The sequence below is a fragment of the Bubalus kerabau genome, chromosome 18 (genome assembly GCF_029407905.1).
Source record: "Bubalus kerabau isolate K-KA32 ecotype Philippines breed swamp buffalo chromosome 18, PCC_UOA_SB_1v2, whole genome shotgun sequence".
Taxonomy (NCBI): Eukaryota; Metazoa; Chordata; class Mammalia; order Artiodactyla; family Bovidae; genus Bubalus; species Bubalus kerabau.
In genome coordinates this window covers 4,117,116-4,134,570 of record NC_073641.1, presented here as the reverse complement: position 1 = coordinate 4,134,570, position 17,455 = coordinate 4,117,116, and the positions used below count along the sequence as shown (strand labels likewise).

The 17,455-nt window shown below is 49.8% G+C and overlaps 1 protein-coding gene across 2 annotated transcripts in view; it reads right to left on the bottom strand.

Annotated features, from left to right (window-relative positions):
- KCNIP1 (potassium voltage-gated channel interacting protein 1) overlaps positions 1-17,196 on the bottom strand; it is a 403,298-nt gene extending 386,102 nt beyond the window's left edge. For both annotated transcript variants that reach the window (XM_055554526.1, XM_055554527.1), the window contains exon 1: positions 17,109-17,196. In XM_055554526.1, the coding sequence (XP_055410501.1) occupies positions 17,109-17,196 (88 nt within the window). The remainder of the gene's footprint in view (positions 1-17,108) is intronic.
- Positions 17,197-17,455: the final 259 nt, after the last annotated feature.

Below are 17,455 nucleotides of genomic sequence, written 5' to 3'. Positions count from 1 at the left end.
CTGTGCGCGTCCATGGCCTCCTCTAAGCTTCATGTGATCCCTACTTGGAGCCAGGAGGGGAGCTTCCATTTCCCCATCTCTCCTGCCTCCAGGGTCTCTCTGCCACCAATGGATTTGCTCATGAATTATCTTCCTGTTCTTTAACCTTCATCATGTCGATTCAAAGACGGAATTTATCATCTCCCTAGATTTCCACAGCTCTCCCTTCCCACTCATATAAAGCACATGCTCATCAGACAACTTCCTTAAATGCTAAGGAGGATGGGGAAGAGATGTGTATAATCGTAGAACAATCAACTCCCGACTGGGTGTTGGACAAAGGTGGTGCTTCATCGCACAGTTTGTGCCTCCCTTCTCAGGTACAGAGACTTCAGCTTCCCATAATCTCCCTCATCCCACACCAACCGCCCTCAAGCTGCATGAACTAAAAACAGGGGCTTCTGTGGCCTCCACAGCTTTAAGACACGTTTTCTGTCTCCAGTCCCAGGGAGACTGTTGCCCTGAGCCTCCTCTGTCAGTTCTGGAGCCCTTGCTTTTTGACACTCCTTTGTTTTCTTATATCCAAACATAAACTCATTTTCTCTGAAGGTCAGTAGTTCTTTAAAGATCATCTAACTTTTCCCCACATTCTAGTCTGGTGCTTGAGCCCTCCCTATAATGTTTCTCTTTCTCAACTTATGTCAACATCTTTTTTGACAAATACCTCATTGTATGGGGAGGCAGCTCCTTCTATTTCAGGATGTATTTAGCAAATTACTCCTTGGACTATAATCTGTCATCTGCAATAATAAAAGCTAATATTTGTTGAGCACCTGTAGGCTAGGATCCAGGCTAAGCTTTAATATGTATGGTTCATTTAACCCTAACAAGGTCCTTTAAGGCTGTTATTACTATCTCAACTTCATAGATGAGGCAATGGCAGTGCAGAGATTTAACTTCCTGAAGGTCAAAATTAGCTAACAGCAGAGCTGGAATTCAAACCTGAACAGTATTGTTTCAGACTCTACGCTCTAACCACTGTGCACCCTGCCCCTTGCTGTTGTTCAGTCACTAAGTCACGTCCGACTCTTTTCAACCCCAAGGACTGTGCCACACCAGGCTTCTCTGTCCCTCACCATCTCCTGGAGCTTGTTCAGACTCATGTTGGTTGAGTTGATGATGCCATCCAACCGTCTCATCCTCTGTCGTCCCCTTCACCTCCAGCCTTCAATCTTTCCCAGCATCAGGGTCTTTTCTAATGAGTCAGTTTTTCGCATCAGGTGGCCAAAGTATTGGAGCTACAGCTTCAGCATCAGTCATTCCAATGAGTATTCAGGTTTGATTTCCTTTAGGATTGACTGGTTTGAATTCCTTGCTGTCCAAGGGACTCTCAAGAGTCTTCTCCAGCACCACAGTTTGAAAGCATCAATTCTTCAGTGCTCAGCCTCGTTTATGGTCCAACTCCAGCCTCGTTTATGGTCCAACTTTCCAGTATGACTACTGGAAAAACCATAGCTTTGACTAAAGGGACCTTTGTCAACAAAGTTATGTCTCTGCTTTTTAATATGCTGTCTAGCTTTGTCATAGCTTTTCTTCCAAGGAGCAAATGTCCTGCTTCTTAGTCTCTGCCTAATGTCAAAAATGGCAAATTCTTGACAGGACTGATAGCTTGTTGGGTGCCTCTGTATACCTTCCCACAGAGCCCAGGCTCTCAAATGGCTCCCTGGAGCCACATCTCTGAAGAGCTCACAGATGTGGAGTGACGCCCAAGCATAAACACCTGGAAAAGCCCTGAAAAGATTCAGATGGAGAGCTGCCGACATGGACAGGCGGATGGAGTTAGCTATGCTCTGCCTGATGCCGTGATAGCCCAGCCCACAGCCCATCAAACACCTGGCAGCAACCCAGGCATGCTACGGCCACAGCAATCCATGAACTGGTCACCATATTAAAAAGCAGGGAGGAAGAGAGGCTGTGCTGACTTGTCTCTTTCTTAGGGACCTCACACTTCTCTTGGTCAACCCTGCTTTCTTCTCCAGGTGTTCCCAAACCGCTGGTTCCATACTCCATTCCAGAACTTGTCCAGGGGTGGATAGCATGCTTATTTATACACAGCTTCAGGATTTACTTTTGCAATCATCAGTAAAAATTGGGCCACGTGACACCTTCTTGGTATCTAATTTTTATGTGACTCTGTTGGCCATGCACGTGGTATTCTTTGAAACATCTTGTACACATGTGTCTTTAAACACTGTTTTGTATGCTCTCTGTTGGTTCTTTCCAACTCCCGGAACTGAAATAGTTCGAGTCACAAGCCAGGACCTTGTTGGTCTGGAGCAGCCTGAGCCTCTGACTTTCTGTGAGTGTCTTAGCCACACCGGTCCATCACGCTGCAGGGAAGGTGTGAAAGCCAAACAGAAACTGGTGCCATTTGCCCCTCCATCGGATCATGCGCCCCAAGCAGACTCAGTCATTCTACTCTCTCTTTCAGAACGTGTTTTAAAGGCTTTTTCTTATTCTTAAATTTGGGGGGAGGTAAGTTTCAGCTTAGTGTAACCTTATTCTTCTGGTTCTAAACTATGTGTTTTATTTATTTTTGGAAAGGGGGCCTGCAGGGAGGAATGCTCAGAAAGGTGAGAGTTCAAATCTAGATTGTCTATGAATCTAGGCAGTTGAGACTCCATTTCCTCAACTGGAAAATGAGGGACTTCCCTGGTGGTCCAATAGTTAGGAATCTGCCTCCCAAAGCAGAGGGCATGAGTTCAGTCCCTAGTTGGGGAACTAAGGTCCTAAATGCTGCCAAGGTGCAGCCCCCTCAAAAAAGGAAAACGAGCACAGCATCCTTTGTCTGATAGGGTGCCTGTGATAATTCAGTGCAACGCTGAATATGAAGTGCTCAGCACAGCCCTTGGTATACAAAAGATGCTCAGCAAATCTTCACCATCCGTTTGAGCAAAGGTGTCTCCTTCCTCAGATGATATAGATTCTCCTCTGAGCTCGGAGAACTTCCCACTTCCCTCTTTTTCTCATGAGCAACTTCCCACTTTTCTTTCTTGTGAGCATCGAGGACCATCTTGTTTCTCCCTTTCACTCTGTTAACTGTGCTCTGTCTTAAAAATTTCTGTTATGGATAGTCTGTTTTGAACTTTCTTGAATCTACTTGTATAAACTCAGTTCCGGGGAAAAGCAGTGCCTGCTTGAACCATCCAAGGGCCAAAGGACCAGTTTCCATGACAGTCTACCTCATGGCAGAACCACCAACATTGACAATAGATCTGGCTGGAATAATCCTCCCAGTGTGAGGCAGGCAAATCCCTCGGCCCAGAAATCAGGCTTAATTGGAAATTAAATTGCATCTCCATGCCAACTGCAGGAAGCTTATATCCACAGCTAATTTATCAAGGTGATGCCTTATCTCTGAGAAGCACGTGGGAATAGGGCGGCTACATCAGCAAGGTTACAAGCTTGTATCTGATGAGATGAGCTTTCTTTAAAGTGAAGCTTGAACCCTTCTGGTTCTTCATTTTGGGATTCCTGCCCTTACTGGCTGCCTTCTCTTTGCCAGGCACCATGCCAGGACCTAGAGATGTCGATGCTGCGGGAACCTGCGCTGAACGCTCACTGCTCTGAGCCAGGGGCAGAAAGATCCCCAAGCCACAGCGCTTCACTTAGTTATCCAGAGGTGAGTGCTGAGGAAGGTAGAGAGCATCACAGATAACTTCATGGCTAAGAACCATTGTTTAACACCGGTACTAGTAGTCCACAATGGTCAGGGTGACCAGACTCTTCACTAACACCTTTACACCCATTTATTCCATTTATACAATTCTCCAGGCAATGGTAGTAAACAGATACATGATTTCATTATCACCACTTTACTGATGAGGAAACTGGGACCGAGGAAGTACTTAACTTGCCTGAGGTCATTGTCACTCAGTTAATAGGTGGCAGAGCTGGGATTTATTTATTTAGGCGGCACCACACAGCACATGGGATCTTAGTTCCTTGACCAGGAATTGAACCTGAACCCCCTCCACTGGAAGCATGGACTCTTAGCCACTGGAGCATCAGGGAAGTCCCTAGAGCTGGGGTTTAAACTAAGGTCACTTCTTAGTGAAGTCAATGCCTTTAAACACTATATGATACCGCCCCTTTGTTTTCCTCAACTATGAGGTTTTTAAAATGTCCACCTATAAAAGGGCTTCCTTGGTGGCTCAGAAGGTAAAGAAACTTCCTGCAACGCAGGAGACCTGGGTTTGATTCCTGGGTTGGGAAGATCCCCTGGAGAAGGGAATGGCAACTCGCTCTAGTAGTCTTGCCTGGAGAAACCATGGACAGAGGAACCTGGCAAGCTATAGCCCATAGGGCACAACTGAGTGACTAACATAATAGAAGGGTTGCAAAATTAGTATCTAGGAGACACATACCCTTCACCTTGGTTCACAAATTATTATCAATATTTTGCCATATTTACACTCCTTCTGTGTGTGTGTGTGTGTTGACTCATTTGAGGGTAGTTTCAGGGTTACAGAACACAAGTCTGGTTTGGAAACCAGGTGAGGATGAGTGTGGCTGGAGGAGAAGGTGTTTGTGTTGGAGGAGATATGAGCAGGAAGTGGGGTGGGACCACAGGGTACAGGCTTTGAGCTCCAGGCCCAGAAGTTTGGGCATGCTCTAATATGAAGAGGACATAATGCAATGAAGACATAACTTTTATTGAAGCTATTGGGAAGAATTAAAAAATTAAAGATGTGTATTCAGCGAATGATATTTTATGGTCTGATTAAATATACACGCTTATTGAAGACAAAGCAGAGAATATAGTTCTTCTATCAAGAAGAACTTTAAAAAATAACCATGTATCTCAGCTAAAACCCAGGATTTCTGTTTGTGTCTTTTCTGTTTTACTTTTTCTGTCCATGTATCTATTCACAGATTGGAGTCTCATTGTACATAGAGTTTTGTGATCTGATTTTTTTACCTGATATTATGTCAATAGCATTTCTGCTTGTTATTAAGTAGTCCTCAAAATAATTTTTCAAAGGTTTAATATTATTGCACCAGATGGATGAATCAAAATTTATTTAGCCCACTATTTTTTGACAAGTTGAGATCATCTCCAATTTTTCACTATTGTAATGCAATACCCTTATGCACACCCCTGAATAAAAAGTCTTTGTGTACATCTCTGATGATCTGCTTAGAGTAAATTTCCAGAAGTAGGGCTCCTGGGTTAAATGAACCATCTCTTTGTCAGCCCTGGTGTGGAGGAGACAGGAGGGGAGAATAGGGAAGAGATGTGGCCTGCCAGCTGCATCAAAGCAGTGAGACATGATGAGAGCTTGGACTTTGGGGACAATGCTGAGAACGGAAAGAGTGACAGACAAGAGAACCACAGGGGGAAGATAATCAATGGGACTCAGGGAGCAAGATAACCGAAGGTGCAAATTGGAGATGTGAAAGTTGGACTATAAATAAGGCTGAGTGCAGAAGAATTGATGCTTTTGAACTGTGGTATTGGAGAAGACTCTTGAGAGTCCCTTGGACTGCAAGGAGATCGAACCAGTCAATCCTAAAGGAAATCAGTCCTGAGTATTCATTGGAAGGACTGACGCCAATACTTTGGCCACCTGATGGGAAGAACTGACTCATTTATAAGACTCTGATGCTGAGAAAGATTGAGGGCAGGAGGAGAAGGGGACGACAGAGGATGAAACGGTTGGATGGCATCACTGACTCAATGGACATGAGCTTGGGCTAACTTGGGGAGATGGTGAAGGACAGGGAAGCCTGGCATGCTGCAGTCCATGGGGTCACAAAGAGTAGAACACAGATGAGCTACTGAACAAAAACACACTGAGGACATGTATGGAGAAACAGTGAAGTCAGGAGAGAGAGGTTTGCTTGGCTTTCACGAGTGTTGACTAGAGGCCACAGGAAGACATGCAAATAGGAAGACTTGTGATCTATCCTCCCTTCCTTTCTTCCTTTCTCCATTCCATTGAATTAGGATCACTGGCACCTTGCTAGGGAGAATAAATGTGGACAGAAAGATGGACTCGAGAAGACAGAACACAGAAGCAAAGGCTTTAATGGGCATGCAGGGCAGAGACTACCAGGAAAGAAAAGAAGACTCAGAGGCCTAGGTTCCAGGGCCAGCTTTGCTTCCCATTGCGTTGTCCCCTCCTGAGCATCTCGTCTGCCTGGTGGCCTGCTCAGTTTCTTTGGCCCAGGTGCTGGGAAAGCAGCTACAGCCAGGACAGCCCCTGCCCTTGTGGAGCTGGACTGTCAGTGGACAAACCAGGCCAGAGACAAAGGAATAAACGTGTGACGGAAATGCAGGAGTGCTGTTCAGGAAAATGAGACAGCCTCAGAGGGTAGAATATGCTGTTGTGTGTAGAGGGAGATGAGGATCTCAGACAGGAAAGGATTTGAATGAAGTGCGGGAGAGAAGCAGAGGAAAGCTGGTGGAGTGTGTCCAGAGAGAGGACAGAGTGACTGTCAGGACCCGGGGGTTAGGACCTGGTGTTCCAGCAAGAACAGCATGGCCTGGTGGTAGGAGGAGAATGTCAGCAGAGTAGGAGGCCAGAAATGCAGGGACAGATCATGCAAAGGCCGTAGGGACTTCCCTGCTGGCCCAGTGGTTGAGAATCTGCCTTTTGATGCAGGGGACGAGGGCTCCATCTCTGGTCAGGCGCAAGCTGCTGGGCAACGGGGTCTGCATCCCGCAGCTACGGAGCCTGTGAGCCGCAACGGAGACCCTGCCTGCTGCAGCTAAGGTCTGCCGCACTCAAATAAATAAATACAAATAAAGTCAACCCTTTATTAAAAAAAAAAAGGCTATAGACCACAGAGGAAAGTCTGTATTTGACTCTGAACCTGGCAAGAAATCACTGCAGGCAGAGTTGCGAGGAAGCGGATTATGTATTCTAAAAATATAGGAATGGATAAAGAGCGATGGTTGAATGGATAAAAAAAAAAAATTACAGTTAATCCCTACTCTAGAGTATTATTCAGCCTTAAAAAGGAATGGAATTCTGACACATTCTACATGGATAAACCTTGAAAATATTATGCTAAGTGAAATAAGCCAAGTGCAAAAGGGCAAATGCTGTGTGACCCCACTTACATGAGGGACCGACAATAACCACATTCATAGAGGAAGTAAAGGTGTGGCCAGGAGCTGGTGGAGGAGGGAATGGGGCGTCATTGTTGGATGGGGACAGAGCTTCAGTGTGGGAAGATGGAAAGTTCTGTAGCTACACGGTGACGACGGCTGTACAACACTGTGAAATGCAATTGATGCCACCGAATCGTACACCTCAGAATGGTCAATTTCATGCTACATACATTTATGACAATACAAAATGTGGGAGGAATGCTATGTAAAGAATTGTCTGTGGGGTGTATTAGTTTCCTAGGGCTGCCTTAACAAAATACCACAGACTAGGCAGCTTAAACAATAGGAGTATTTTTCTCTGCGGCTCTGGATGCTGGAAGTCCGAGCCCAAGGTGCTGGCAGAGCTCGTTTCTGGCGAGGCTCTCTCCTCTGCTCGCAGAGGCTGCTGTGTTCTCACCGTGTCTGCACGTGGCCTTTTCGCTGCGTGCGTGTCTCTCCTTGTAAGGACACTGGTCTCATCAGATCAGGGCCCCACCTCATTGAACCTGAAATACTTGTTTTAAGTCTTATCTCGAAATATAGTAAGTCCCCTGGATACTCACGAGTTCCATTTTGAAAGTGTGTCTGTAAGCCCAATTTGTTTGTAAGTTCAACAAAGTTTCCCTAGGTGTCCGACTAACACAACTGACTATATAGTACTTTTCCGTAATAGGTTTATAATGCTTTTCACGTCAATAATATTTAAAAAATGAACACAAAAAATAAAGAAAGCATTTTAAATCTTAAGTCGCTAAGTCGTGTCTAGCTTTTGCGATACCATGGACTGTAGCCCGCCAGACTCCTCTGTCCATGGGATTTTCCAGGCAAGACTACTGGAGTGGGTACCATTTCCTTCTCCAATTTCAAACCTTATGGTACAGTATCTTGAAAAGCACAGCAGTACAGCAACAGCTGGTGCTTCTTAGCAGCTGATGTAAAAGCATCAGCGCTGGTTTTACACTTGCTTCTGAACATCCTGGGCTTGAAATGAAGATGCTGCATTACTGTGCTCTGCACAATATTGTAAAGGACACAAAAGCACAACCCCTTGCACAGGACGCACACACGTGACAGTCGTGACCCAGGAACTTAACTTACATGATGGAACCTGCGAACGCGCGTTCACGTCTTTGAAAGCTGGCAACTTGAAGGCTGCTATGCAGGGGGCTTACTGTACAGCCTGAACACAGTTAGGGCCTCGGCACGTGAACGGGGGCGGGGACCACAGAAAAGCCCATAATGGAGGATGTCAGTGCTGAGGGCTTGGATGCAGAGAGTGCTTCTTTGGTACTGTATGCGAGCTTCAGAGTCATAGCTCTGGCTTTGTCATCTTGGGCAAAATAATCAACCTCTCCCAGCCCCAGGGTGGGAATAACAGAAGAAGGTAACTCATAGCGCCAGGCTGGATTGACTGCAGGGATCCTTGTAAAACCTTAGCAAACAAATAGTACACAATGAATGGACAGCGGCTGTTATTATTCCTCATATGGGGCCTGTTGGGTTTGGCAGGACAGGCTGCTGCTTTTCGACGGGTGAGGCCAGGACAGGGTTAATCAGCACAAGGACGGCAGGAGGGTGCTGCAGTCCAATACGCCTCAGGGCTGTGGTTTAGGAGTATCCCAAGGCACAGCCGGTTCCCAACTGATGTTTTCAGATAGCGAGCTGCAAGCCTGGGCTTGGCTTTGCCTGTCAAGCACAGATGGTTTGAAAAATGCCACCCCAACTGGCCCAGGGTTAATCAAAAGATTACAGAAAGAAAATTGGGTAGGCTAACCCCAGCCTCTCAGACACAAGCCTCTGAATCACAACTACCCTTCTGACTCCTGCTCCATTATCTGCCTCAGCTTCTAAACCACCTCATTCCAGCAAGAAATGAAAACTGGCTGGGCTGGAATTACAATGGGAATGCTTGCTGGGTGGTATTTCTTTTCTTCCCCCTCTGTGCAATCTCAGCTATTGGGCTAGTTCTCCCATATTTTTTGTGGTTGGGCTGGGGAAGGGGAATCTGTGCATGAGGATCTGGGGTGTAGTTGGGGGGCGGTGAGTCACAGAGCTCAGGGGAATTCTCCAGAGTTGTGCTGCTTGGGTCAGAATGGAGGCCTTGAAACCTGTGCCACCTCTTTGTTAAGCTGGGAAAGAACCAGTTTTGTCTTTATTACTTTCCTACACCAGATCTGAGTTTCAGAAATGAAGGGAGTGTCATGTACGGAGTAAAACTGGAACTTGGAGGCAGACAGCCTGATTTCCAAGTCTGGCTGTGTTCCAAGCTGGCTGTGTGACCTGGAGCCAGACACTTCCGCTCCTGAAGCCCAGAACTTCTCAGCCGTCAAGAGGGTTAGTGGGAGCTCTCCACCTCCTGGGGTTCTTGTGTGTATTAAATAAAACTGTGTACAGTGCTCACAGCAATGTCAGGCATAGAGCAGATGCCATGCATAGTGTTACAAGGACTGCTGGGAAATCTTAAAGTTCTAAAACTGGAAGGGATCTTTGAAACCAGCCACTCCCTCATTTTCGTGATGACGACACTGAGGCCCAGAGAAGGGAGGGATCTGGAATCAAAGCCAGGCCCAGCTCCCAGTCAGCTGCTCTTTGCAGCTCTAAGACCACGAAATGGAACTCGATGGCTTTAGGAAGACAGGACCACAGTTAGCTTTGCATTCATGGCCCTCCTGCCATCATCCCAACAGGAAGAAGGCTTTCTCGTGGAGCGTACAGGGAGGGGGCCGACGGCGGTCATAAACATCTTCACTGGTGTCTCTTCCTGGAGTGCTGGCTTCCATTGCATCCAGCTGGCCTGGGGAGCCTGTGTGACCTCCCCTCTGTGCATCTGGCCAGCCTCCATGGACGGGCAGCAAGGGCAATCCCATAGAGCATGCAAGAACCAGGGTGGAGGGGTGGCCAGGCCCTTGGTCTTACTTGCACTGACCCTTCACCTCATCAAGGTCACTGTGGCTGGTGACTTCTATCAACCTCCTGCACAGAAATTCAGAACAGGAAGATGGGGCATGGGAGGCCTCCACACTAGCCTAACAAAGCCCAGGCCTCAGAAAAGGACTCCAGTCACACTTTCCTGAGTGTTGCTGGGCAGGGAAAGCAGTCGGTCATCATTTATTCAACATCCATCCACAGCTCGAGGCATCACCAATAAGGCCCATGCAGCAACTGTGCCTACTCTCAGAGGGGCAAGGGAATGGTCAATACAAACATAAAACCACTGAATAAAAAGGATAATTTCAGCTGTGGACAAATCCTTGTTTACAAAGACGTAATTCAGAGCGGCTGAGGGTGGAGGTGGCAACTTTGGAGGAGCAGGGCATCTAGAGAAGATCCGGAAGAAGCCTTGACTCAGGGCTTGTTTCTTTGGCCTCTGCCTCCTTCCTGCCAGCTACAAGTCCAAGGTCTAACCCCAGGAAAGGAAGAGAAGGGTGGGAATGTGGCTCTTCCTGGGCAGCTGTTCTGTGCTTGGTGCTGGGGGTGTCACAGGCGCCCTCTCCTCGTAGCCCCACGAGGAGGGAGAGACTGGCCCCATTTTTCAAGGGAGGACACAGACTCAAGGTGGGACATGGCTTGCCCTGGGCTGCCCTGCCAGGCAGGGGCAGGATTCGAAGCCAGGGCTGCCTGGCTCCAGAGCTGTGCATCCCCTGCGTCTTCCAGCCTTCCATGGCTGCTTCACCCGACCCCATCTGTTCTCACGAATCAACAGTTCTCTGGGACATGGGACTTACAGTCTGGTGAGAGAGGTAATCCAGGGAAGATTCTGCCACCTGAGCAGAATGGGGAAAGTGAGGGTCACACTGGCATGGCCAGGGACCTCCGAACCTCCCAACACTGAGCAAGACCTGATTTGAGCCACTGTGTCTTCATGTTGCAGCCCTCACACCTGCCAGAGGGGCCCACTTCCAACTACTTTTAATTTGAAACAAACTAGGTGCTCCCCCGTGGTCTTAAAGTTAATAGGATGTCTGTGCAGCAGGGCTGGGATAAGCAGCCTTGAACAAATCCTTCCTGCCTGGTATGGGTGTCATGTGGAACAGAGGCCTGGGGGCCCAGAGAGGGACAGCCTGGGCAGGGGGAGGAGGTCCCACCCTCCTCTCTCCTCTGCTGTGGGACTAAGGGGACCCCAGAGTCCCAATCCCTGAGGAGAGCACCTGGCCAGCAAAATGAATCAAGGAGTGATGGGTCTGCCACAGAGGGACAAGGATAAGAGACCTGCAGGCTGGGATGAGGGCTACTGCACAGGGGAGAGCCAAAGCAAGCACACTGCCCACCCTGGCAGGCTCTGGCTTGGGACTGAGGAGGCAGGAATGCACTGGAATGATGGAACTTTCTGCTGATGGCAAGGTACAAATGCTCAGAGGTTGCCAGTTGCAACCAAGGAAGAGGTTGTGCTCACACAGACTCAGTGCTTACCTGCATGGCTGGGACAGCAGACTAGATCGGACTGGGGGTGGTGGGGACCTTAATTTTCCCAGCAAAGATGGGTGCGCACAAGTTGAGCTTCTCAGGAGGCGGGTGGTGTCCTCCTTTTGACAGAGGGCACTGTCACATCTCACAGGTTGCAAGATCCCCAGAGGCAAGGTCATTGCTTTCCTAGATAATTCTAGTAAAGAGTCGATGTCTCTATTCTAGTCTTCCTGATGACATAAAACTTGTGTATTTCTCCACTGGCATGACCATGTTTCACACTTGCCCTCTAAGAATGGAGAGCGGTGAGGGAGGGTCCCTCGTGGGTGCAGAGTTGGCCCACCATTCAGTAGGTGCTCAGACCCCAGAGATGATAGCGAGGCCAGGTGGGCACACGTGCATCTGTCTTGCTGACCTTGGAGTGTGGGGGTGTTCCCTTTACCCATCAGTGTTCCTTAATCCAGGCCATGCCACATTATGGAATTTGTCCCAACTCCTTGCAAGACAGATGGCTGCCCTGAATTGATTCAGCAGGTACAATCATTTCTGACAAACACACCTACAAAATTAACGAGAAGCTGGGGGAACTCTCCTGGTCACAAGGTGGGGAGCATGCCTGCAGGGGCATCTTCCTCAGCCCTGGGGACAGGGAAGCACCTGGTCTTGACTCCACTAGAACCCGACTTCTAATTCCAGCCCTGCTACTCATCGCCAGCTAGGCCACCTGGCTTAGCTAAAGGTCAGTTTCCTTAAAATTGTAAAAATGGTTTGAAATGATTGCAATGCCTACTTCCAGGGTCAGGAGGGACTTGCTCTCAACTCCCTACAAGTGCAGAGTCGCCCCCTTCCCAGCAAGCTGCCAGCCTGTGACTTGTATTATCCTTGTTAAATGAGAAAACAGCCTTTCGTGGTTGATATCGCTATTATCTCCAATGAACAAGGAGGAACTTTGGTTTGGGGAGGTTTTGCAACTCACCCAAATTCACACAGCTGGTGTACCGCAGGGTTGGGACTCCAGCCCAGCCTGCCCGAGGGCAGAGTCCTCCCCAGGTTCAAGGTCAGTTTCTTGAGGCCCATGAACAGCAGTGAAGAGATGGCAAGAGGCACAGCTTGTCTCCAGTGGGTCTGAAGCTGAGCTCCTGCAGTGCAGAGAGAAGTGACCTGGGCCAGGACAGGAGGGGGAGTTGGGGCTCCAGGTCAAAGTCCTTGAGATAAATCTTACAAGATCAGCACTGCCCCGCTTTTGACCCCGCAGCCACATGGGTGGTCAGGACAACTGAAGCTCTCCTGGATTGGATTCCTACCTCCTGCTTTGCTTTGCCTTTGCCATCTGTGCCTGGGGTGACAAATGGGTTTACAAAATGCAGAAGGAAATGGGCTTAAACCTCCCCAGCCAGAGGGGAGCCTGCACGACCTCTAGCTTCTGCCTCCGAGTCCTGGAGTCTCTGAGCTAGACCTGAGGGGCCGGCTGCACGGGAACAGGAGGACGCAGGTCCCCTGGGGGCTGGAGCTCTGGGACTCCCGGCAGGGAGCTGGGCTTCTGCTAAATTCTTCCTTAGAGCAGGGGAGGCCTGGCTCTGGGAGGCACACTCGTGGCTCCTGATCAGGGAGTCAGGTGTAAGAAATGTCAGTCTCAGCCCTGGGTGGGCCACAGGAGAGAAAGCTCAGGAGAAGGAAAAAGCAGAAGTTGCTCTCAGAGTCTGTGTTAGGGGCTCAAGAAACAAGCAGGAAGTGAGACATCCCTGCTATCAGATGCTCGCAGCCCTGAGAGTACCAGTTAACCACTGCGGGAGCACCACGGAACATTTCCGGGAGATCTGTTGCGCAGGAAGCTTTAGGCCGACCATCTTGTGTAATCTTATAAGGAGGACACTTATGATTCCACTTCACAGAGTAGGTAACTAAGGCCAGAGAGAGCACGAGGCTCCCCAGCAGAAAGCCCAAGATGTACTAGTCTGGCATCAAATTGCCTTTTCCACTGCATAATCGGCTTTCAAACTTCTTTTTTTTTAAGTAAGAAACTTGCTGTTAAATATCAACAAAATGCAGTAAGTAAAGCAAATCAAAGTAGAGCCGGAGGGGCAGGAGTGAAGGTGCCAGACATTTTCCCATCCCCACAACTCACACATGACCGCCCCTCTGTTGACAACTGAAAAGCCCTTCCCAAGACACAAAGAAGCTCAGGCAAGGTTCTGAATGATTTGTCTGTCTGGAAGCTTACCCTCTGGCCATAGGCTGAGCACCTCTGGGACAGAGGTGTGCACGGTGCTTCCTAGAAACTCAAGCTACTCCGGGTACCACCGCAGGGTGCCGTGCAGCGCTGCTTCACTCATTTAGCCCTACTGGTGGTGCACTCACTCTGCGCCGGGCCCTGGATGCCTAACTGGCCACAGTGGTGGGTAAAAACGCACCTGGCCCCTGCCCTCATAGAGCTCAAGTGAGGAAGGCAGCCTTTAGCTGATGTGTTCCTAAAAGAAAAGACAGATCACATATCGTGATCAAAGCTATGAAGGAAAAGACCGACGTCAAGGAGGAGGACCTGATCTGTTCACATCTGGAGATCTAGCCATGAGAAATCTAGGCCACCAGCCACTGAGACCACTAGGATGGGAGGGCTGGCATCAGAGGGAGGTGACCAGGACACGGGCATTCGTGGGCCCTCCCTGTTCCCCAGTTATTCCCAAGGCAGGCAGAAACTGTAAGCTGCTCCTGGGACCAGCTGGAGGTCCCTGGGAGTTTTACATTCCTCAGTCGCAAAAGGAGCAGAAAGAAATTCTTCTAAAGGTTGGATTATCACAAATCTAGGGCTCAGTGCAACGAATAATGAATAAGTGAAATCACAATGAAAATCAGAAATCATGATGCAAATGTCACGTGTCCACATAGGCTCTACTCTAAATTCACCTAGGGCTGGTCTATACATTAAAAAGACCTTTCTCCACTCCCCTGCTCTAGGCTTAGCCCTGCTTTCTTGGTTGTTTATTTTTAAAATATTTACCGAACACCTGGGGTGGGCAGAACTCTGGTTTCCCAGCATGTGCCTGGCGCAGAGCCAGGGCTGTGTAACCACTCAGGGCTCTCTGCGGAGCCAGGAGCAGCGTGCCACCCCGGTGCCTGCCGTGTCACCTCGCACGTGGGTCTGCAGAAACTCAGCACCGAAGTGGGTCCAGGGAAGTCCAGGCGGCCACTTGGTCCCCAGCGCTGGTCCCATGGAGCCCTTTCTGTGCCACACAGATCTCAGTCTCTGGGATCCTGAGTGGAGAGAGGGGGCCATCCTGACCCACCGGCTGGCTGCTCTGCAGAGGCTGAGGCTTCAATGAGCTCCCTCTGCCAGCGCCAACCTCATTCTGCTGCCCAGCCCCGGTGTGCCTTCTGGACTCGGTTGAGATGCCGCCTTTGGAGGAGCTCTTCACCTGCCTGGGTGTCTGTTCTCTGATGCCTCCCTCCGTCTCAGCACCAGCGTGACATCCCCATGGTGTCTGCATCTTGTGTCTGTGTCTTTGGTCTGTTTTCCCACCAGCATGCACATTTGTTGACAAAGGGCTCGAGTCTTATTCATCCATGTGTCCAGTGTCTTATGAGTGTGGCGCAGAACAGGTGCTCAATAAATGTTAAATGGATGATTATAGGTAAATATGCAGATGAAAGTATCTTCATGCTCATTTATTCAAATAGCCATCCACCCTCTGTCTTCTATACACACCCTTTTGCACACCCTCTCTCTGCCTGACTGGCCTCACCTGCTCACGCTCACTCCTGCTTGCTGCGTTAAGTCCTTCTGAGATCTCTCCCTGCTCTGATGCTGCCTGGAGTGTACAGCCCCGCCTGAAGTCAGATACATGAAAGAATTTGGAAGCCTGGATGGTCTGGGTCCCCTCTGCAGACCCATGCCTGTCTCAGTCCTTGGCGGCTCCTTCACGTGGGGTCACTGCAACATGCCCCGCAAAGCGAGCCTGTGTCTCAGCTTCCCTGGATCCTTGCAACAAGGCTGGGAGGTAGACGGGTTAGATTCATTTTACAGATGAGGAAACTGAGGCTCAGAGAGGCTGTGACTTGCGTAAGGAACAAAGCTGGAGTTGAGACCTAGGTTGCCTAAGTCCAGGCCAAAGCTCTTTCCATCGCGTTCTGGGCAGCAGAGACTGGGATAGGATGCCGCTCGCCACCCGTTAACCCCGAGAGCCAGAATCGCCGGTGTGAGAAGAAAGCACTCCATTCGTGTCAGAGGACTGAGTGGGGCCGCTCTGCGCGATCCTCTGAGCCCTCTGCTCTCTCCCCTCACCCCAGTCCACCCTGCCTGGAGCCCCTGGGAATTCTGCTTGGCAGCTGACTCTCAGTTTTGAGTTTTCATTCCACCTGGGGTTCCAGGAGGGGCAGTAACCTGTTTCACAAGTGCAGTGGGGGACAGAACAGGAGCGGCGAAAGGAGCGGAGAAAAGAAATAAGCAGAATCTCACCATCCTTCCTTCTATACCCACCTTACCATGTCACCAGGCTAGACCTGCCGGGCAGCCTTGACCCAGGTCATTAGAGAGGCTCATACACAGCCTTTATCGTCTCTCACTGTCGTTTTCAAAACCCCCATCAAGGGCTTGTGGGCCTCGCTCCTTCTCCAAATACCCTGTCCACTGCTTCCCCCAAGACTCTTTCCTCCTGAACGAAGGGCATGAAAATTTAAAGACGTTTTTTCAGCCAGTGCAGTCACATCACGCTGCTGCTCTCTCTTCAAATTTTATCTCCAGAAAGTTTGCCAGAGTGTCTCTGAGTGCCTCATACTCCCTGGTACAGAGTGCGATGAGGGGCCCCAGACACAGGGATGGCCCAGAGACGTTAGCCACCCCTCTGTGTCCTGAGGCTGAATGGCACACAAGGAGCCCTGATTCTGGTCCACAAGCACCCTTTGTGGGCTACCTGGGCAGTCAGACCTGAAGACTCCCTGCCACCCCAGTTCTTGGGGCATGGGCTTACGTAGGAGACGCAGAAGGACAAGGGATCCCAAACCACAAAGAAATGATGAACAAAACCCCAGAAACGCGAGACCCTGGAACCCAAGAGGAGAAAGCTCTCGGCACATCAGACCCAGAGCTAATATAGATCCTGTATTCACCAGTGCACCACGGATTCCAGCCTCGAAGCCACTCCTGCTGGCTCCCTCCAGCGTCTCTGATCTGCAGAATTACTCACAGCCCACCGCATCAAACCTCTCTTTTATCAACAAGACACAACACTCCTCTGTGGATAACTTCTTGAAACTCTAGTCATTCTAAGCCGTTTCCAGTGCTCTGGGAAGGGTCCTGTCCCTCTGCCCGCCTGTAACCAATCAGCCACACACCACCAAATCCATTTCCAAAGTTCCGGGCAATTACAGCCGCTGAGCTCCCTGGCCTGGTGCCCGCCTGCTCAGAGCCAGGACCCAGGTTGTCAGCAACCCCGAAACCCAGCCACCAGTTTCTCCTCCAGCTTCCTCGGTGACCCAGGTGGACCGAAATGCCACGCTTACTGCACCGAGGCACTCGGACTGGCCAGACCACACCAAGATATAAAACGCGGGTCAAGGCCAGGCTCCCTACCTTTGCTGAGGGTCCCCGTGATGAGCTTAAAGATGGTCTGGGCAAATTTCACGAACCCAAGCTTGCATCTTTTGGAGCAGCCGCTCATGGTGGCAGAGGAAAGGCAGGTTGTGTTGTCAGCGCCCAGAAGGGAGGCACCCACCTTGCGTGCCCTGGAACTTGGAGCCTGCCTGCTCGGATCCTGAGAGATGGATGCACCCCAGAGGCTCCAGGAACAGCACAGCTGCCTCTGCAGTGAGTCCGGCTTCTGCATCCAGAGAGCCCACAGGGCACGGTGTCTGTTCCCTTCCTTCCTCCCGCCAAGCCCCTCCCGCTGTCCCCCCAAGTCCTCGACACGGGAGGACCTC